The sequence below is a fragment of the Lycium ferocissimum genome, chromosome 2, assembly GCF_029784015.1.
Source record: "Lycium ferocissimum isolate CSIRO_LF1 chromosome 2, AGI_CSIRO_Lferr_CH_V1, whole genome shotgun sequence".
Lineage (NCBI taxonomy): Eukaryota > Viridiplantae > Streptophyta > Magnoliopsida > Solanales > Solanaceae > Lycium > Lycium ferocissimum.
Genome location: NC_081343.1, coordinates 60861002 through 60882490, shown reverse-complemented (window position 1 = coordinate 60882490; position 21489 = coordinate 60861002). Strand labels below are relative to the sequence as shown.

The window sequence follows — 21489 nt, the reverse complement described above, 5'->3', positions numbered from 1 at the left end:
TATCATGTACCATTGGCTCCGAAGCATTCTCCATTTAAGGCTATTGGGATGTGCAACTATTGAACTGCCATTATAACATAGAGAATATCAGTAAGAAGTTTTATACAATGAGGTTACCCAATAGATAACTACATGTAGCATGAAAAGTAAGCAAGTTACCTTCTATAATGGCTAAAGTTATACCCGAAGAATTATTTACGTTAATGTATAAATTAAATTATCAAACAAATATTACTGTGACTCTGTAGATGCTCATTAACATTCAAAATTACTAAAGCGAGCTGATTTGAATATATGTCTAATCTGAAAGTTATAGGTCTATGTATTAGAAGTTAAAACTTAAAATGATCACAAAATGTAAAGATCAGCTAATGCCGATAATGAATGTTGCTATCATGTTGTCAGCATTTGTTTTTATCTCCATTCATATGTTACATTGGGAAGGCTCTTTCTTATTGCCAAATACTCCTACTTCTTTCAAGGTTGATACAAGTTTTGTTAACCAAATATATAAATCTGGGCTGAGATAGCCATACCATTTAGTCTGTCTTTTGCTATTAAATTGTGTTCCATGTCAACCAAGTCGTTGTAGTATAGTGGTGAGTATTCCCGCCTGTCACCCGAGTTCGATCCCCGACAACGCGTTTTGGTTGTGTTTGCTCCTTATTTTTTAAAGCAGAATCCGCGATTAGAATTCTGGCCTTTATTTGTTGTTTAATGACACTATGATAACCACTCCATCAGAGTTCAGATTTCAGACCATCACAATTAGAAACGAATGTGGTCAATAATGGGAAAAGTTTGTACATTTTACCATGAAGAACTTGTATTTTTGCATGATGCTCTAATGTACAACCTAATTTTATTGGTAATTAGGATTTAGGAGAATGACGCTATCATAATATATCTTCAACGAGTCTTAGTACTATTAATGATGCTATTTGAATTTACCTGCATAAAGCTGTTTGTGAAAATATACATCAAATGATGAAATTATTTTCAAATGTTTAACCCTTTAATTGATGCAAATATTATCTTCAGTAGAAATATTTTGCACCAAATGAGAAAAAAGAAAATACTTACACCGTTTATGGCGTAAGTCAAATATTTTACAGTATGTTAAGTGTGGGAGAACTTCATATTACATACTTCAACCAACATTTAAAATAGTAAAGCAGTATACTAGTATCTTCTTTCTTGTCTTGTACTTTGATGTAACAAATAGTTTCTCATAGTAATAGCCTTAAAGGTACATGTCGAATAAAGCAGCAAGAACAACAACATGATACCCAGTATAACCCTCAAAGTCAGATTTGGGAAGGGTAGAGTGTACGCAGACCTTATCCCTACTTTGGAGGTAGAGAAGGTTGTTTCCGATAAACCCTCGACTCGAGGAATACATACCGAATAAAGGAAGAGGGGAAGAGAAGTATTTGCAGTCCATTTAATCATCATTTATTTGCTTACAGTGGAAATATGCTTTAATTAAGAAACTTCAAGTTGTTGACTTGGTAACGTCATAAAAAAAGGAACTCAAGTTTAGACACAAGACGAGAGCTCTTTGTCCATCAAGGACCTAAAATTGTTAAGTTAATCTTTATTGATGAATGGAAATGAGGTTAAATAGAAGTAGCTAGCTCTGAGCCTATTTAATAGAGTAAGTAAAGAGAGGATTGAATTAATTAATTAGGGGATCGAGCACCTTGATTAACGAATATTCTTATTGTGCTACTTTAGTTGTGGAGACTGACACAAAAAAGATGACATGCACACAAAGGCAACCCGAAGGGGCAAAACGATAGGTTACCAAAGCTTTAATTTGTTTTATGGTGGTGCACTAGTTGAACACCATTCCTCCACTTAAGTTTCTATGTTATACTTTCACTTCTATTGAGATGAACTTTTTATTTCAAGGTCGTGACCATTGGCAAATTGTTTTTTACTATGTAAATATTGTTTATAAATGAATTTCCAAAATAATTAAGTCATATATTAGATATAATAGATATAAGTGGCAACAGAGAAACTATTATAAGGCTCTCAAGAAATTGTCAAAATTTTACCTTCATTTTCTAAATATTTTGATGTCAATATCTAGTCTAATTGATCTGTAGATTTTGTCAAGACACTAGAGCACCAAATTGCAGAAGAGCAATTTAAATGATTATATCACTTCTCATATATATTTATTCACTTGCTTTCTCTTGATTTTTGCAGGAGACTATGTATAACATAACGATAATCTAACTTATCCGACTTGGATAGAAGCTTTAACATGATAAGAAACTAAAATTTGAGCTTAATTTAATATTAAAAATCAGTTCATGAGATAAAAATTACCTAAAATAATATAATTAGGAGAGACAACTCATATTTACTCAATCAATGTCAAACACTTAATTCTCGTTGCACGCGCAAGACGGAAAACGAAATGTGAATAACATAGCATAAGATGGGAGGGGTCTGCTCTTATATAACTATATTAACAAGATGAATTTTACACATAATTTAATCCCAAATCTAACTCTGAAGAGAAATATGGTCCAAGATCAGATAAATAAGTAACTCATTCTTGAACAATCGTGGAATACTTGAACATAACCATTTCGAATATAAAACTAAGACATGTTTTTACGTTTTTTAGTTGCTGGTCGTATTTGCCTAGTGCCTTCGCAAACTGTCTCTGACTTGTAGTACTAAATACTAGAAAATTCTTAACAAACCATTCTATGAAAGAAAAGTCGGTGGGTGTTTGAAATGCATATGCGACCTGAATCTAGGCATAGTAACTCTTCGCCATCCTTAAAGGGTCTGACATTATCGTACGGTGTGACAATTTGTCGGTGATTTTAGTTTCTTTTTATTGAGAATTAATTGCCCTATGTTCGGACTTTCTGTTCTAATTTCACCTTCATATCAATTTGCTAGTTGGCGACATCTTACCTTGACATTTCAAAACTAGGATTTTGTTCTCCTCTATTGAACCAAAAAACGAAAAAGTACTTAAAGAAAAGATTTAGGAAGATTGTTTGTCTTGTGCATGATCATATTGACACATAGATGCTTCAAAATATAAATTGGTGTGAATTGTACGTCGAAATTTTTTTATGGTAAGTTAGTAATTAATTAATGTAGGTGAGTTCTGGAACCATAGTTGACTGAGTTTTGGGATTTCATGTTCTCTTGACAATACAGAAGGAGACTGCAAACTTTCCGTGAGCTTGGATATTGATTTTTTTAAGAACTGACCCGGAAATAGTCTGAAACCTAAAAGAGATATGATCCCGTATAACGTTCTTTTTTTTTGTGCGGAGTGCCCTTCAAATGCACATTTTTGTCCCTCAAATTGGTGGTCTTTAATTTTTATCCCTTTCGCCTAATACCATGAGGTTTGGAGTTCGAACCCCGGCTCAGTAAAAAAAAAATGACAATTTCGCAAGGCAAAATTTTTGTACAAAGTTAGGTCTTAAGGCAAAATTTTGGCATCTTTTGATGCTACTAGAAGGTAAAACTTGCCTACCTGGATCGTCAACAGTTTTGGCATGCACTCAAAAACTCTACCTTAAGGTAGAGTTTGCGATCAAAACTATAGTTTCAAACTCTGCCTTAGGTTAGCAAATTTCTGCGAATTCAAGCTGTACCTTGCGAATTTTTTTAAATTTTTGACTGAGCGGGGGTCCGAATCCGAAATCAAGGAATTCTAACGAAGGGCAAAAATTAAAGACCACCCCAAAATAAGGGCATTCCTCCGAATTGCCCTATAAAGTTTGAACACCCCCCCCCCCCAGGGACCGACCGAACGTAGTATATTTTAAAGTCAACTTTTTTAAAGATTATTTTATGCAATTCCTTTTGAAATCATGAGGTAAAAATTTTTGTTAGATTTTTTACTTTTCTTAACAAGAGAACTCGAGCGCATAGTATAATACGTTCAGTACATAAATTATTTTGTACATTACACAGTTACCGCATGTACGATAGAATCTTCCAAATAGTAAATCCAAGTGGTTTGCAAGTAAAGCGCATTGTCCTACGGTAATATTGAAATTTCTCCCGTACCTACCTTAATAGAATGAAAATTAACCAATAGAAAGCCACTCTTTTTTAAAGCTTTACGTAATGTGCTTTAGGTCTTTGGAATTTTATATTTGATTGATGATCGTATTACTTTATTTACTATGAGTATTTTATTCTTTCAATGGTCATTAACATGTCTATAAAATGCATCTTCATTATCATCAAAAGCCCCTTCCTCCTTCACCTCTTCTTCATCCCTTCTATATATGTTCTGAATCTCTTTTTCTTTCATTCTCTGTTTTCAGAAAGTTAAAAATATTTGTCTTCCTATTTCACTTTTATTTTGATGCATTACTATAGAGCCTCGATTCTAGATGTACTTTGAGATTCATGTCTCCAGTAATCAGTGAAGTCCTTCTTTCTGGTTTTACAATTAATTCAACACTTCGTCGTGGAACTCACTTAGTCCAATCCTTCTCTGTTGCCTTCCTCTACTGGTTCTACGTGTTCTCATGAAACTACCTTCCCATTTAATTTCCTCTCCCTAACTTATTATTAAGCTCCATCAAATACCTATAACCTCAATTCTAATTTAGCTATTATTACTGATACTTACAACTTATACATATTTTATTCAGTTTTAACGTGTTAGATTACAAGTATTATGGCTTCTCCTAGTGGAACTTCTTCAGGGTCAGAGGATCTACAGCAACTAATGGATCAAAGGAAACGCAAAAGAATGATATCGAACAGGGAATCAGCAAGAAGATCAAGAATGAAGAAGCAGACGCATTTGAATGAATTAATGGTTCAAGTGAATCAACTCAAGGATCAAAATAAACAAATTGTGACTAACATAAATATGGTGACTCAGGTTTATTTGAATGTGGAAGCAGATAACTCTGTTCTCAGAGCCCAAATGGCAGAATTAAGCAACAGGCTTCAGTCTTTAAACGAGATAATAAATTGCATCAACTCAGCAAATTCAACAATTGATGAAACAGAGGTTATTGGTGAAGATGATTTCTTGAATCCTTGGAATTTGCTACATGTGAATCAACCAATCATGGCTTCTGCTGATGCCTTCATGTACTGATTTATCATTTAATAAGGCATTGAAAAATCAATTAAAGAAAGAAGATATTGTTGTTTGTGGACTCTTTGGCTTGGCTCTAGATGAAGGCGTTTGGTTAGGTTCACTAATAAATAATTGTATCTCATAGAATAGAGAAATTTTGAAAAATGATGGTGTGACGCCTTCTTGGTTTGTAAGTGGGTCACTGCTACTAGGTTCCTTGTCTCTTTTGTTATATTATTAAGAGTAATTCAATAGGTCTCTTGTTGTGTAACACACTTCTATGCTCTTTGATTTTAGTTAATCTCTTATTTTATTTTATTTTTTATTTTGATGACTTTTAGCTAGGAAACTGGTGAAAGGACCATGAGAACCAAACGCATTCTCATGAGTGCGATTAACTTTTCTTTTCACTTTTCGGGTTGTAGATTATCATATTTTCTAGTGGGTGCTTTAAGACCAATTTCAGTTCCACTTTTATCGCAATTAGTGATATTAGGTAATACAATATAAATAATCACTTAGTTAATTTTTTTCGTTTCTCATTCGATGTTCGATATTCGTATTGAGCCCGATTAATTCTGATTCTCACCACGTAAGACCCATTTAAGAAGAAAGGGCACCTGACAGGACTTTTTCCTACACAAGGCTCGAATCACTTAGTGATTTTTGCTCAAGCGATCATTAGACTTTGATTAATTATTGGAGAATATTATAGAGGAAGTGTTTCTGGTGGAGGTTCTTTGTCCATTATTTAATCCAAGGATTCAAGGGTCAGTGGACGAAACGGAAAAGAAAATATCTATAAACGGAAATATAAAGCTTGAATTATTGGGAAAATACAATTATATAGAGTAGTATGATTACAATAAATACAACAAACTAAACCTAACGATGGCTAATAATTGTCTAGAAGATTACTTAATAAGTCGGCATCACTAGCATAATCATTAGGGGCTTTCCCTTTCTATAATATACTAGTTACATGAGGCCCGGGCTTAATAGTATACTAGTTACATGAGGCTCGTGCTAAGCCCGGACTCAAACTCAAGATATAAAAATAGTGCCAGATTTTTTTTTTTTTAATATTTATTAAGTTTTAATTTTATTCATAAAATTTCATGTAACAAAAATTTTATATTAGTTAATGTGGTGACTTAAGCTTAGTGTTAAACGAAATTAAGGGAAAAAACTAAGTTCATTAATTGAACCTCAAGAATCAATCTAGTTCTTCATATAGAGTTTATGCTAAAAATATTAATTCTAAAGTTAAAATTTCTTTACAGTACTTTATGTATTTTTAATATCTAAATTTTAATTTAAAATATCAAGTCTAATTCAATTTAACTTTAAAATTTAGTCAAATTGACTCTGGGAAAATGAAAAGTGCCACATTAATTAAAACGGGAGCAAGAGTAATTAGTAAGATCTAATAAATGCTCCAGTTGAAAATGATAATGTGGCTCCATAATTGCCTAAATTTTGGTAATATAAAATGACAAATGATGTAAACGGTAATCTAATAATCCTTTCAGTTCATATTATCTTGTGTTTTTAGCTTGGACACACCCTTTAAGAAATCACTTATCCCTAAGAAGTAAGAAACGTTTCAGTAAATTACCTTCATTAAATAGTACCAACTTAATATGATTTTTTGATTATGTGAAAATTCAATTATCTAAATAATGATAAATTTGGTAAAAACGACTATTAATACCTTCTCGATTATATAAAGAAATATTTATTCGAACTAAATATAAGAGCTAAAAATACAAATATAATATGAATAGAAGGAAATGAAGGGCAAGAAAAGATTCACAAAATATTACAACATTCAATATATACACCAATTACCTAGGTCCACATAGAAATGGCTTGAGGAAAAAATGAGCCCAAAAAATGAAAATAGGCAAGAAAAAGACAAAGCAAAGCCAAGTGTAAACAACATCGTAGGATCAAAATTCTTGTGAGGACTACAAAAAGTTTTTATTCTCCCTTATATATAGTAGTAATATCATTCATAATACTACAACAACAGCATATTCAGTGTAATTCTACATATATGGTCTAGAGAGAGTGTATGATGTACGCAGACTTTATCCTTACATTTGTGGGATAGAAAGTCTACTTCCCTAAGACTCTCGGCTCATTCTCAGTACTGGTTTTCATAAATTGATGTCACCCAGTGTTTTGATCTTTTAATTCTTTCACGTTGAATTTATTAAAAGGATTTTATGTTCTTACTTCTTAGTGTACTGAATTAAGAGAAATCAAGATGTTCCTCATCTGTAAAATAAAAATTTGTCTTTAAGCACTTTAACAGTAATGTTAAATAAATTATTGGAGAGAAAATCGAATTTGACAATACGATATATAACCTAAGGGGAAGCGCAAAATTAAATAGTAAATATTTTTATCCATCTTATAAATATATATATTCAAAAAAAAATAAAAAAAAAAATAAAACGGCTGTTGGAAAAATCCATTCAAGAAATTAAAGTTGTGTCTATTTTAACAGTTGCGTTTTAATAGATATCTAAAATATTACATATGTCACTCCTCCAAACGTAATTAATGATAAATGGATTTTCCTAACTATTTACTTCTCTTCTTCACCCTCAAATATTCACACCATTCTCTTGGAAATGTCCAATTTTTTTGTTTACTTCTAATTTCACTTGTCTTTGTAAATCCTGGAAAAAAATTGCCATATACCAAGCAATGATATTGTAGGAACTAGGGTTCCTTAAGGATAGTGATGCCACTGTCAAAGCCACTAATTTTCTGTTTCGTTTTGTTGCAATTTTTCCTAAGATAAATTACTCCAATAACAGAAAATTTTTATTGTATTTCTAGTCGAGTGTTAAATGACGGGGGAAAAAGAGAAGACAACAGTGTACGTACAAATCCTGCAAGAAAAATTGTTATAATTAGCTAGAAGCGTGCGGTGTGAATTATAGCATTTGATTATTTACAATGTATTCTCTTCTGCGTTGAATACCAACAAATCATTAATCGTTCATTACCTTCCCAGCTTAGTAACTCCAGCCAATTTCCATGTGATTGGTATGCACATGTAAGCAATCACGAGTACCTTCTTTAATTTAATTTAATTTTTGTAATAAAAAAGAAAGAAGAAGCCAAGAATTTTACTCTAAACAAATAAATTACTCCTTGAGCAAATTAGGATCGTCACTTTTTCGCGGAATAATACTGACAAAAGAAACAAAGCATATGTTAGTCCACTAGAATTTTGTCAAGAGTATAATTAAGCATTTGCACATGTCAGGTTCTTTTTCCATTTCTTTATTCTTAATCTCATTATCGTACACCCCTCAAAGTATAATTAATGATTCCTAACCAAAATTAACTAAAGATCCATATCTGTCGGTGATGTCTAATCTTTTTCCAGAATAAATTAAAGAGCACCGACTTCAAAAGTCAGGCCAATTAAGGGCCTCTCATTTAATTAATTAGACTATTAATTTGTAAGAGAAGTGGCATGTAACGTGTACAACCTGTTGCTGGAGACTAATGGCCTCGCCCGAATCAAAAGTCATAAGAACCAGTTAGTCCGTACTTAAGTGATTGGTGTGCTTCGATTTGGTCAAATTAGTGTTGCCTTTTTGTTTTCTTACAACTATATATATGCATGCGATTAGCAACATTGGCATATGAGGCTGGTGCATAATCTGCATAAAAATTATTGTAAACTACTTTATTAGGCCGTTATTCCTTTATGATCTTATTGCTTGTTAGGTTAGGTCATGATAATAAGTTAAGAAACACTACTAGACCATGTGGACAACCATAACCAGAAGATTCCATGTGCTTTTATATACTGAACATAAACGTCTAAGATCTCGTTTGTGTTAGTTGATTAAGAATATCTTATAAGTTACGAGTATCGCGCGTTGAAAATTACTTTGAGGTGCTGAAACTGATTTATAAATAAACAGTTACGTATATAGATAAAATTATTAAAATTGATAAAAAGCATGCTTGTTTTAAGACCAAAACAATTACTCATTTCATTCCAATTTATGTGATATAGTTTAACTAGACACAGAGTTTAAGAAAGAAAGACTTTTGAAACGTATAGTCTAAAAATGAAAATGTATCACATAAAGTGGGACAGAGGGAGTACTAATTATAAACAATGACAATGTTAGACGTTCTCTACACAGCAGGATGGCTCGCGAACTCAAACAGTGAATGAGAAATGCAAAACAAATTGAGGATGAATTCATTTGGGATCAAACATAGTAACAGACTAACATGCTTCATCAAAATCTCCAAGAACTCAACCCCAATCATCTTTCACAAATAAAGGAAGGAGTCGCCCGGGAGGGGGGGGGGGGGGGTTTGCGTAGGGGAAGGGAAGAATTCAATCTCTCAATAACATAAAAGGGGAAGTTATTTAAAATAAAAAAAAAAAAAAAAAAAAAAAATTAAAAAAAACATATTTTCTGTATGTGATAGAACTATGTTATAGTAGTAGTTAACTCTATCCAAAGATCTAGTAGCACTCTTGTAAATGGGCTAAGATAGGATCCACTGTAATTTTAGTTGAATTGGGCTAATATCTATATTATAGAACCAATCAAGATGGTCCATGATCCCTTTAATTAACAGAATTTGATGCCATACTCTAGCAACAGAAATGGATTTTTGACCATATCATTTGGCACATCTTGCCTTCCACAACTCCCAACAGAATATACTTTTTAATTTTTTATTATTATTATTACATAAGGGTAAGGGAGAGGTAATTACAACGTGGGGATTCGAACCTGACCAACAAGGTGAAAGTTCAGGTAGCCAACCAACTGAACTACTAAGATCCCTACCCAACAAACTATACTAGGTGTGACTTGAAGTGGCAAATAATTATGTTGCATGCAGGGTTTTCTTATGTCATCCTTTGAGGAAGATTTGGTAGAATTAAGGCCTTACTCATGCAAAAAATAAACTAAAGCTTAAGCTGAACTTCTGTTGTTTGTCTTTCCGCACAACATAAATTCAAAATCATACTATCGAATGGTTTCAATTAGTGTTAAGAGTAAACCATATGACACGTGAATCTTAAAGAAAAAGTTATAAGAAATGCAAGTCCAGGGATGTTGCTTGTGTTGGGTAGCACCGTTTTTTCCCGACACTTGTGATAAACGTACCAACTAGTACACATACTGAACAAATTGTCAAAAATTTTGGTTCACAATCACAGCTACAACGCGAAAACGTCCTAATTATAGAAAGTAGACTAAGTTAAATGAATTGGTAGCGCATGTGATCCATATCATACGGCATTCGCCATTAACTTGTAGGGGTAGTTTCTCCACTCCTTGTATTTATTTCGTCCAAAGAGACCCTAGGTATATTAGGCTACTAAAACTTGGGGAAAAAATCACGCTATAATTATAGATAGTAAGTTGAGTCACGCATCATGAAGATTGATAGAAGAGTGAAGAGTCCATCAAGCAATCATTTTACACTGTCCAAAGGCAACCGCACCCCTCAGTTTATTTAGGAAATAAAAATTATATAATTGGTAATTAATTAATTTGACTCTTCCAACTTTTCTGAAGAAAAAAGAAACTTGGTTCCAGGAATTAGTGCCACTTCTCTAGCTTACTTGAGTCTCATGAAATAAATTGCATAAACTTATTGACGTGTTAAATAATCCTCTGTTTTTTTCGTTCTTGATGAAATTCTTTCACATAAGATTATCTATTATCATGTCCTCACCGCCATGGGAGTATAACCGTTTATGGTAATCTGGTAAAGTGGCATTACATGCATGTGAGCGAGAGGTTGACAGATAACTAAATTATTACGTACTACACATGTTCGACCAATTTGCCTAAGGAATTAGGTAAAAGTTAGAAACGGATCAGATCTCTATTCTTAATTAGAGGCTATAAAAAGGGTATTCCAATTTGAATTCTTAATTAATTAGCATGAAGAGAAATATTCAGGAAACTAAGAAGAGAGGTCTTACATGAAGATAAGAGCCCCTTTAGTTTGATAGCCAAGGATGACTTGCCCGCCATTCACTCTTGAGGCTGTTAATTTGATATGGCCAGAATTAATAGCATTCTTGTTTTTTGATTGCCAGGCAGGCCACCTTGGCTACTCAAATTGGCTCTTCTCTTTCATGCTCGACTCCTCTTCTTATATTCTTAAGCCCAGTAGAACCCACCGCTAGCTGCAGTTCATCTTCGTACCTCTCATTTGGCAAATATTTTACTTTGAGTTATGTCATCTTTAGAAATTGATTTTTCCATAGAAATCATTTGATTTTGTTAAATTCCAGCATCTCATGATTTTGTTAAATTCCGTCGTTTCAGATACCCCCTTTTTTTTTTGGTTGGTTGGGTTGGGCGCCGGGGGGGGGGGGGGGGGGGGGGGGGGGGGTTTGTGAGTATGGTTTCAGAAGCATTATTTGATAGAACGTGAAGGAGTCGGGGGCTAGCAGCCAATAGTGGTCATTTGCACATTTGTCCTATTTTAATTTGTGCAAGTCTTTAATTTTTTCCCCTCAGAACAAATAGCTTTTTCGCGGGGTATAAGTTTATATTATTATATCATAATTTAAAGACAACTTATTTCCCGCCCCCCTTAAACAACTTATGTCCTGCGAAGCATAAGTTCAATTTTGATGGCCAAAAATTAAGGACCAGTCCATTTGAAGGCCAAACCATGCAATTAAATCCTCTTCTCTCCTCTTAAAGCCCAATGGTTCAAATAAAGAATTGAGATTATTTCACAAATTGTCGATTTAATTTGTCAAGAGTTCAAGTTAAATCCACAGATAATCTATATAAGAAATAATTGCAAGTAATTTCTTAAAATGAGTATAGATTTGTAACTTGAAGGAAATAATAAGTTGTTATAACAAGTTAAAATTTTGTATACTGTAATAGTTTAAATTTTATTATATTATCATTATATATAACTTCCGATGATCATGTGGATTCAATTCTAAGTGTCCTCTTTCCAATGTAATAAAAAAAATTATTTATTACCAGTGTAACAAGAAAATTTGGAAATAAATCAGAAACCAAAGGGCACGAAGGAACATGAACAAAGTTTGTTACTCCTATCTGCTAAGTACAGCCCGCGGGCTTCCGTATTTATCCAGCAAATCATCCAAACTGTTCATTCTTATCGTAAAAGATGCAAGGAAAATGAAGCTTATCCATAATTTTCAGTAGAATTATGAGTCATAGCTGCTGCCTCTCTTACCATGCCACGTTCACGGCTATAAATTGCAGTTAGAATTCCGAGTCCTAAATTGTCGGTACGTACTGCTTACCCCCATAATGCCTCTTTTATTTTCACTTTCTTGTAATTACGCAACGAAATGTCACCTCAATATTTCAGTCAAAAGTCTTCTTCATCTTTATGACCAGTCGACACTCTTCATTACACTTGTCTTCCATTCTATGCTCAATGTAAAGCTGCGAAGTGTCACCTTCCTCTTTTTTCCAGTTCCGTTAAGCTTCACTGTTTCAGTTAAATATCTTCTTATCCAATCTTTAATTATCACTACAACCGACAGTACTCTCACACACTTGTCTTCAACAACCTGCTGCCACGCTCGCTCTTCTTACCCTAAAATCCTCAACTCCAGTAGTCACTTAACACCTGTTACGCCTCGAATTAGCCTTTCGGCCTTCTCTTTTCCCTATATAAATCCCTACTGCCTGCAGCTCATTCCATCACAAAAAAAGCAAAAACATTTCTCCTCTTTCTGTAAAACCAAAGCAAGTACAAACAGTGATTGTGATTCTTTATCTCTTTCGTCTAGCTTTTTATCTTATTTCTTATATATATAATATAATATTCAAGTGTTTCTGAATCTTGACCAAAGAGATGGCAGAATACAACGAGCAATACGGTAGCCAAGGGCAAATGCACAAGACTGATGAATATGGCAACCGTGACCAAGAAACCGGGGGTATGGGTACTGGTGGAACCTATGGCACTCATCAAGGAACCGGTATGGGGGGCATGGGTGCCACTGGTGGAGAATATGGTACTCATCAGGGTACCGGTATGGGTACCGGAGAATATGGAACCCAAGGTACTGGGACGGGTATGGGCACGGGTACTGGTGGAACCTATGGAACTCAAGGTACTGGTATGGGGGGCATGAGTACCGGAGAATATGGAACTCAAACTGGTACTGGTGGAATGGGTACTGGCACTGGTATGCATACTCAGCACCATGAGGGACAACAGCTTCGTCGATCTGATAGCTCTAGCTCCGTAAGTTTTTCGAATTCGTTGTCTTAGATTTGTCATACGAGTAATATTTTTGGCGTCCCTAAAAAAGCAGCCTAGCTTCTCGTTAGAGATAAAATAAATAATTTATAGTTATGTACTCTCTTCGTTTCAATTTATGTGAATTTATTTAATTGGGTATGGAGATTAAAAAAGAAGAGGAGATTTTTAAATTTGTGATTTAAATGAGTCACATATATTTTGTGTGGCTGTAAATCATTATATAAAGGTAGAGTGTTTTTAAATATAGAAAGAGGTTATTTTTTTGAACACGGATTAATAAGAAAATAGATTTACATAAATTGAAATGGAGTATTATTTTCAAATATAAAAATGTGTCAGGTGTTTTTGAATAGATCATTATCCAGGTGAAATTAAAATTTTGAAATTAAAAATATTTCAAATCAAAGAGTTAACGTGATTTTATTTACTGCAATATGTGTTTTGTAGTCTGAGGATGATGGACAAGGAGGGAGGAGAAAGAAGGGGATGAAGGAGAAGATAATGGAGAAGATTCCATGTGGGCATGGCCAACAGGAAGGTGATCAATACACTCAACATGCACAAACAACTACTTATGGTACTACTGAAGGTACTACTGAAGGAGGAGAGAAGAAGGGAATGATGGACAAAATTAAGGACAAGATCCCTGGGATGCATTGAACATGTTGATCACCTTTGTTTTCATTTCTAGCTTTATAGCAACAAATAAGAGTCTAGCAATTGATTAGTGCTTGATTTTATTTCATGCACTAATTAGTGGCCGTCATGTAAGTTACCTTAACGTCGTGTGGTTTTTAGTCTGTATGAGGGCAGTGTGCTCACGCCATCTGTATGTAGGCGGCCATGCCCTCTTCTGTATTTATTTTTAAGATGAGTGAGTTTTTACTGTGGTGTATAAGGATTTAGCTTCTATGCCTGGAAAGCAATGATGCCATATGATATGTTAATGTGTTGTGGTGTCCCATGTTTAATGATGTTTTGGAAATAATATGTGAGTTTTAAGTTGTGCTATATATTTTTTGAGTTCAAGTTTTTTACTTTAATGCTGTAAAAAAAAAATGATTAAATAATCAAACTACTTGATGAGGCACTAATTAAAATTAAATTTGTTTGATGAGCACATTGACCGATAATGTGGTATAAGTGGCCAATTTACCAGCTGAAGTAATTTAGTAGTGTAAGCAAAATTTATAATTTCATTATTTACAATTTAAATTCGTATTTTTTTTTTATGTTACTATCAAATTATTTAGGCATAACAATAATATGCAGTTAAATCTTAATGGCAAATCCGATATGCTAATTTAAAATGTAGAGTAGTGTTAGACTGTGACATATTTAGGAATCTTCTAAGTGCCATAGAAAGCACAGGTTAATCAATCACTACGTATGGAAAAACTATAGAGCTGTAAATGTTGTTTTTATCAGCCCCATGTTCTCGAAGTTTAGATATGCCATAACGACTTTCAAACACATGCGTGGATATGGGGTTTTTCAAAAAAATTCTGCTAGAATTTTGGAGCCTTTACACACTAGATCGACAAAGAACCAAGTACCCACGAAAATTGTTTTTGATGAATAACCAAAAAAATATGAAGATCTATTGACGGAAATTTCATCCAGTGTGCTGTACGTACTTATTCTTTTGGGTTGTAAGATAATTAGGATTACATTTCGAATAATTAGGACGATATTGAATCTGGAACTGTTGGACTCGAGTATAATTAACTCCAATTAAACCCAAGGCTTTAACAACCTGATTCGTATTAAACTCGACGTAATTTTGACAAGAGAAAAAAGAGGGGTAAATGGGTCTCTTAAAACTGTGCGCTGCTATTTCACCCATCATGTTAATAAGGCAATGCACGTACGTTATATTTATTTTCTTTCACTTGTCCTTTTTTTTTTGTCATTTTCTTTCCTTTTAGATGAGGCAATGTATTCTTCACAATTTTATTACGTAATCCTATCTATAGTCGAACAAATGAAAGGGAAAGAAATTAAAAAGGTAGTTCGACAACCTTTTTGATTTGTGTAGAAACAAATCAAGAACTTTATTTTTTTGGCGTGTATTTATTTGGACTTTTGAAAAAGGGGAAAGGATACAAATGGCCGCTCGGCCATAAATAATCTCATGCGCTGACTCATCTATTCTCAAACTCAAAAATTAGCCCATAAACTATTTCCATTTAGTAGCCAAATATGTAGCAAGCCTTTTGTGGCGACTTTGCCACAAAAGATTTAAAAAGTCGCCACTAAAGGTTAGGTGGTCCGACAGCCCCCCCCCCCCCTTTTTTTTTAAAGTCAGACTTTTAAAGAGCTGCTACGGAAAAATCAGGCTTTTTAGTGACAATTAAAAAAGTCGCCACTAAAGGTTAAATATCCCAAAACATGTATAATATGTGTATATTTAATAAGAAATATCCCAAAAAACTCTGAGGCGATTTTTGTATATAATATGTATCGTTTGTGTATAAAAATATGTATTAGTACCTATCTATAATGTATAGAAATTATATAAAATATGAATCACTAAGGTATGTATCATTTTTGTATATAATATATATCATTTGTGTATATAATGTGTATTATAGAATAGAAAATTGTATCATTTTTGTATATAATATGAATAATTTTTGTATAGAAAGTGTATATATAATTCCAGCATGTGTATATAAATTATATCAGTCTTGTATAGAAAGTGTATCATACGTATAAAAAATGTATCATAGAAATCATATCATTGTGGTATATAATATGTATCACTGTTTTATATGTTAAAAATAAATATCATATCATTATTGTATAATATGTGTATAATAAATGTATAATTAACATATAATTTATGTATAATAAGTGTAAGATTAATTCCAGCATATGTATATAAAATGTATAATTCTTATATATAGAGTGTATATATAATTCCAACATATGTATATATATATGTGTAGCAGCCCTTTTAGTGGTGACTTTTTAAAAAGTTTTTTTTTTTTTTTTTTTAAAGCATTTTATTGTGGTCGTCGAGCTTTAGATTATTTTGGGCCGACCGGACTCTTGAGGGTATTAGGCCCAAATATTGGCCAAATGTGACATTACTTAATGCCATTGGACATATAGTGTCCTTTTCCCTTTGAAAAAAACAAAAAATTTGGACCTTGGGCTACGTATCCTTATTATTGACCATGGGCCGGCAAAGGTCCGTTTTACGCCCATTACCTGACTCGAGTCTTACTTTCCCAATCTATATAATTCTTACCTTTCATATGCCGTCAAAATTCAGAAGGGAAAGGATTTTTAACTCCTATTCCTTAAAAAGATGATATTTAACGAAGAATATTTTTCTGTAATTAAAAAATAATAAATGTCATAGATTTCAAATTTCAAAGGTGAAATTCCGATTAAATTCCCTCAGGTAATTGGAGAAGCAAGAAGGCAATTTAGTGGGATTAGTCAAAAAGTTCTATATCAGATCAGTCAAACCAATTTATTGAAAAGAAAATATTCAAACTAGGGAACATTTTTTCATCGTCAGACTTCTCCAAACTATAACAAAAAAAAGGATCAAAACATGGGCATTTGCACGATTGTCCTTATTCAGCGGTGGTATTTAATTTTTGTCCTTCAAATTGCTGGTCTTTCATTTTTATCCTTCCCCTTATACCTCCAAGGTTCTAGATTCGAATTCTGGCTCAATCAAAAAAAAATTCGCAATGCAGAGTTTCGTAGCAAAATTAGACCTATTCGGCCAAAATAGGCCTAATTTTGAGCAAATATTAGGCTTTAAGGCAGAGGTTTCGCGAAAGCCTTGTTTTGCGAAATTCTTTTTTTTTTTTTTTTTTTTTTTTTGAGTGGGAGTTCCAACCTAAAATCTCGGAATATTTTCGATCACTTTTTTAAGCGAAGAGCAAAAATAAAAGACCAGCAATTTGAGGGATAAAAATTAAAGACCAGTGCGTTTGAAGGCCAATTTGCACAAACAAATGTCAAAACATTGGAATTGGGCCTTGGTTTGGCCTCCAACGGGCCAGCCCCATTTGCCTTTGCATATCATTGGACCCAAAAACGAGAGTACTTTAGAGGCCCAAGTTCAGCAAGGCTAACACAAAAGTGTAACATTTTTTTGCGCGGATTGCCCTTCTTTTGGGGTGGTCTTTAAATTTTTTTTTCATATTTGTATTTTAAATTATCCCTCATATTGTTGGTCTTTAATTTTTGCCCTTCGCATTGCAACTCGAGCATTCACGCGAAATCATGAGGTTACGAGTTCGAATCCCCGCTCAAGCATAAATTAAAAAAAAAAAAAAAAAAAAAAAAAAGGCAAGGTTTGGGTCACGTGTATGCGGACCGGCATACTCTTGTTAAGCAATTACCAAATTTATGTCGGACCCGGCATACTCATGCCTTATGGGCAGACTTGGCATAAGTATGCCGGATCCGGCATAACTTTGGTAATTCCAAAACAAGTTTATGCCGGTGGGGGCATACTTTTAATGGGCAAACTTTTATGTCGGGACCGCATAAACTTGTGAAGGAATTACCAAAGAGATGCTTTTGGACCCGCATACTTATGCCAAATCTGCCCATAAGGCATAAGTATGCGGGTCCGCATAACTTTGGTAATTCCTTCACAAGTGTATGCCGGTGGGGGCATAACGAAATTTAAACTCTGCCTTGCGATTTTTTTAAAAATTTTTGACTATGTGGGGGTTAACACAAACCCATGGATTTTTAAAGAAATGAAAATTTAAAGACCATCCCAAAAAAATGGCAATTCTGCGAGTGTAACTCTTTGAATATTGTTGTGCGCTGAGAAGAGATCTCATTTAGGCCCTTTAAATTCAAGACTCACATTCCTACCATTTTAGCCCGATGGGTTATTCTCACCTGAGAGAACATATCTACCTCTCCTAGAACCAACTGGAGCTGAGCTTTTCATATGTACTAAAATTGAAAATTACATTTCTTATGTTTCTAATAAACTTGATATTAAGCATATAGCAATGGCACCCTATTAGTTAGCCTTTTCCAAATTTGGCATCTTAGAAGTTAGACGTGATTCCATAATCTTTACTTCTTTGCACCAAAAGATTTTTTTTTTAAAAAAACATTCTGATCAATTACTAATCAAATCAAAGTTAAGTACATCATGAATCAAAGATGGGGATCTAGGATCCACTACATAGCATCATAGAACCCGAAGTCCAAGCTAGCAGATGGGCACACTGGTTCGCTGATCTTTTGACAAAAGACAAAAAAATAGAAATAAAGTCACACATGAGCGCTTTACAATTAATCATGAATAATAACATCAAAATAAAAATTGTTGCCGCAAGATTTCTATTGCACCAAAAGATTTTAATTTGCCCGTATGTAACTTTATATACTCCCTCTGTTTCAAAAATTTATGTGAATCTATTACTATTAGTCTACAAAGTGGTCTTTTCACCATGTTTTTTTTACATTTTTTCTAAATCATTTGACTTATAAATTATCATGACTTATAGTAAGTACTACTTTTTATATAGCTTTAAATATATAATTTTTTTTTTACAAACTTGAAAAATCTATGTCAAAATTTACGGTTACAGTTATAAACACTACAAGAAAGTACATAAATAGCATCAGCTCTTTTGACAACAAAAATAATATAGTTGACAAAATTTAATATTTGACAATAATTTAGTTTTATTGTTGGCATATATGATGAATCTTTTGAAAATAAACTTTTTTTGTTGCCAAACAATTTAATTTTGTTGCCATAGTATTAACTGTCGTTGCAAAAAGTACATTTGACAACAACAAAAAAGTTGTTACACGTCGTTGCAATAACAGCCAATGAGAAAAGTTTATGCAACAACAAAAAAAATATTGTTGCCAAAAGTACTTTTTGCAACAATAGTCTATCTATAACAATAAAAACATTTTTATTGGCAAATGTCTTCTTTCTTGTAGTGAAAGTTTGACCCTCGTAATCCTAAAAGGCTCGTAAATTAAAACGGGGGGAGGGAGTAGGTATTATATTCTAGCTTTAGCGAAATTCATTTGGTAGGATGGGTCTTACGATGGCAAATAAGAGTGCCTGGAGTTAAAAACTTGGGAAACTATTTGAGACATGATTTTATCATCTTTCGTCTGTATCTTGATTTGCATTTACGTAGTCCACTGCGTAAAGTAGAAGAATTTGACCCAAAATAACCATTCTGATCTGAAAGCCGACAGAGCAAAAACCTGTCAGTCTATGATGCTGCCACGTTCATGTCGACTGTGTTACATTCACGTAACACCTGTGATGCTCTGGTGCCATGCATGCACGGATGCACCTCCATTTCTTCCGCACCCTCATCTCTGTTTTTCCAACCCTATATCTATCTCTTTTTCGCACTCAAATTTTGTACCATTTACACTCACTACTCTCAACAGATAGATTAATTGTGTATTTCAGCTCTTAGTTTTATTAACTCTCTGTTAGTGAAAAAATGTCGCACTACGAGAACCAATATAGTGCAGGGCAGGCTATGCAGACGGACGAATACGGTAATCCCATCCGCCAAACTGACGAATATGGAAACCCAGTCCATCATACTGGAGGGACCATGGGAGAATATGGAACCACCGGAACAGGTGCCTATGGAACTCAGGCTGGCCACATCACTGGTGGGAAGCATGAGCATGGTACTCTCGGTGGCATGCTTCACCGTTCCGGCAGCTCTAGCTCCAGCAGCTCTGTATGTAGTCTTTTCGAAACTTTTGTTTCAACTAACCTCTTATTTATCTGTATGTATGTGACTCTTGATAATGTTTAACGTTTGTGTTTTGCAGTCTGAGGATGATGGACACGGTGGTAGAAGGAAGAAGAAAGGGATAAAGGACAAGGTTAAGGAGAAATTGCCAGGAGGTCACAGGGACGACCAAGCTCATTCAACTGGAACAACAACGACTACTGGCTATGGTGTGGAAGGGCAGCATCACCCTCATGAGAAGAAGGGAATTATGGACAAGATTAAGGAGAAACTTCCCGGCCACCACTAGAAAGCTGCGGCAAAACAATAAATCCTTTATTAGATTTATATATATACATGTAAGATGTTTGGTTAAGCACTTGTATTCGCGGTCGTTTCTAGTTCGTCCTTGCTGTGTCTTGAAGCATGGCGTTTGTGTATAATAAGCCATGCTAGCCCTTTTAGTGCTAGTGGAAGCATATTCACATGTAATAAGTCTTTTTAAGTGCGTTGTATTATGTACCTCCTCATAGTGATTATGAATGTATTTAAGTTCATCTAAGGCCAATATCTTCCTTCTTGCCTGGGAATCCGACTTAATCAATGAAGGTTGGATTATGTGGATGATGAATGGTGTTAACAATGACATAAAAGATAGCACAGATTATTAATTTCTCATCTCTTACTTTAATCCGCGATGTAACTAATTGGGGAAAAAACAGATGAGGAACATGTGAAAAAGAACCTATACTCGGGAACAATATCAAATAAGTACTGTTAAAACAATGCCTTCTAAAATGAACATCCAACTCTTTCTGCGGAAGTCACTATTACAACAGAGTAAAAACTGGACACACCAAAGTAAGCAAGCTTGGAAGGCCCAAGCTGAATGCTCGGCCGTGTATGATGAGGAAATTGCTTCAATTTCTAGCCTAGTAAAAGCTGCCTGAACTCGTTTTGTAACCAGATCAAATGCCCCTGCTTCCTGCATCTGCTCAGAGTAGCCCTTCCTGTTCCCCACTACTTCTGCCAACATAGTTTTCCATAAGATTGAAGCCCACATGGCATCAGAGTTGATTCATGTGTGCGCCCACAGAGAATTCCAATTTCAAGATTCAATCTTATTCTCTGCGACAGTCGGAACTATCCACCAAATGGGCTGGAGAATTTAACAGGAGTACCATGAAAGCTGATCGTACATTTCATCTGCCCGACAAACTGATTTTGCAATAAAAACTTCGGCCGATAGTAACTGGAACCTATGTTACTATAGGACTCTCCTAAAATGTCGTTGGTGCATGTCAGATCCTTCACAAAATAGTGTATTTTTGGAGGATCCGACACGGGTGCGGCAACATTTTCAAAGAGTCCGAGTAACTTAGACTG

General features: G+C 34.2%; 3 protein-coding genes across 3 annotated transcripts; all 3 read left to right on the top strand.

The window, feature by feature from the left end:
• The first annotated feature begins 4287 nt into the window (after positions 1-4287).
• LOC132048277 (bZIP transcription factor 11-like) lies at positions 4288-5366 on the top strand. The gene has a single exon (XM_059439182.1). It carries the CDS (start codon positions 4682-4684, stop codon positions 5111-5113), a length of 432 nt encoding a protein of 143 aa, XP_059295165.1. The 5' UTR covers positions 4288-4681; the 3' UTR covers positions 5114-5366.
• A 7604-nt stretch (positions 5367-12970) lies between these two features.
• On the top strand, positions 12971-14119 carry LOC132046517 (abscisic acid and environmental stress-inducible protein TAS14-like). Its single transcript, XM_059437164.1, has 3 exons — positions 12971-13181; positions 13233-13366; positions 13832-14119. The coding sequence occupies exons 1-3, from the start codon at positions 12971-12973 to the stop codon at positions 14042-14044; spliced, it is 558 nt and encodes a 185-aa protein (XP_059293147.1). The 3' UTR covers positions 14045-14119.
• A 5640-nt stretch (positions 14120-19759) lies between these two features.
• Positions 19760-20619, top strand: LOC132046516 (dehydrin Xero 1-like). The gene is made up of 2 exons (XM_059437163.1): positions 19760-20109; positions 20204-20619. The coding sequence occupies exons 1-2, from the start codon at positions 19861-19863 to the stop codon at positions 20411-20413; spliced, it is 459 nt and encodes a 152-aa protein (XP_059293146.1). The 5' UTR covers positions 19760-19860; the 3' UTR covers positions 20414-20619.
• Positions 20620-21489: the final 870 nt, after the last annotated feature.

Coding starts and splice junctions, on each gene's coding strand:
- LOC132048277 (XM_059439182.1), top strand. CDS start 4,682: ATGGCTTCTCCTAGTGGAACTTCTTCAGGGTCAGAGGATCTACAGCAA.
- LOC132046517 (XM_059437164.1), top strand. CDS start 12,971: ATGGCAGAATACAACGAGCAATACGGTAGCCAAGGGCAAATGCACAAG. Junction 13,182..13,232: donor CGGAGAATATGGAACCCAAG/GTACTGGGACGG, acceptor ATGGAACTCAAG/GTACTGGTATGGGGGGCATG. Junction 13,367..13,831: donor GATCTGATAGCTCTAGCTCC/GTAAGTTTTTCG, acceptor TGTGTTTTGTAG/TCTGAGGATGATGGACAAGG.
- LOC132046516 (XM_059437163.1), top strand. CDS start 19,861: ATGTCGCACTACGAGAACCAATATAGTGCAGGGCAGGCTATGCAGACG. Junction 20,110..20,203: donor GCTCTAGCTCCAGCAGCTCT/GTATGTAGTCTT, acceptor TGTGTTTTGCAG/TCTGAGGATGATGGACACGG.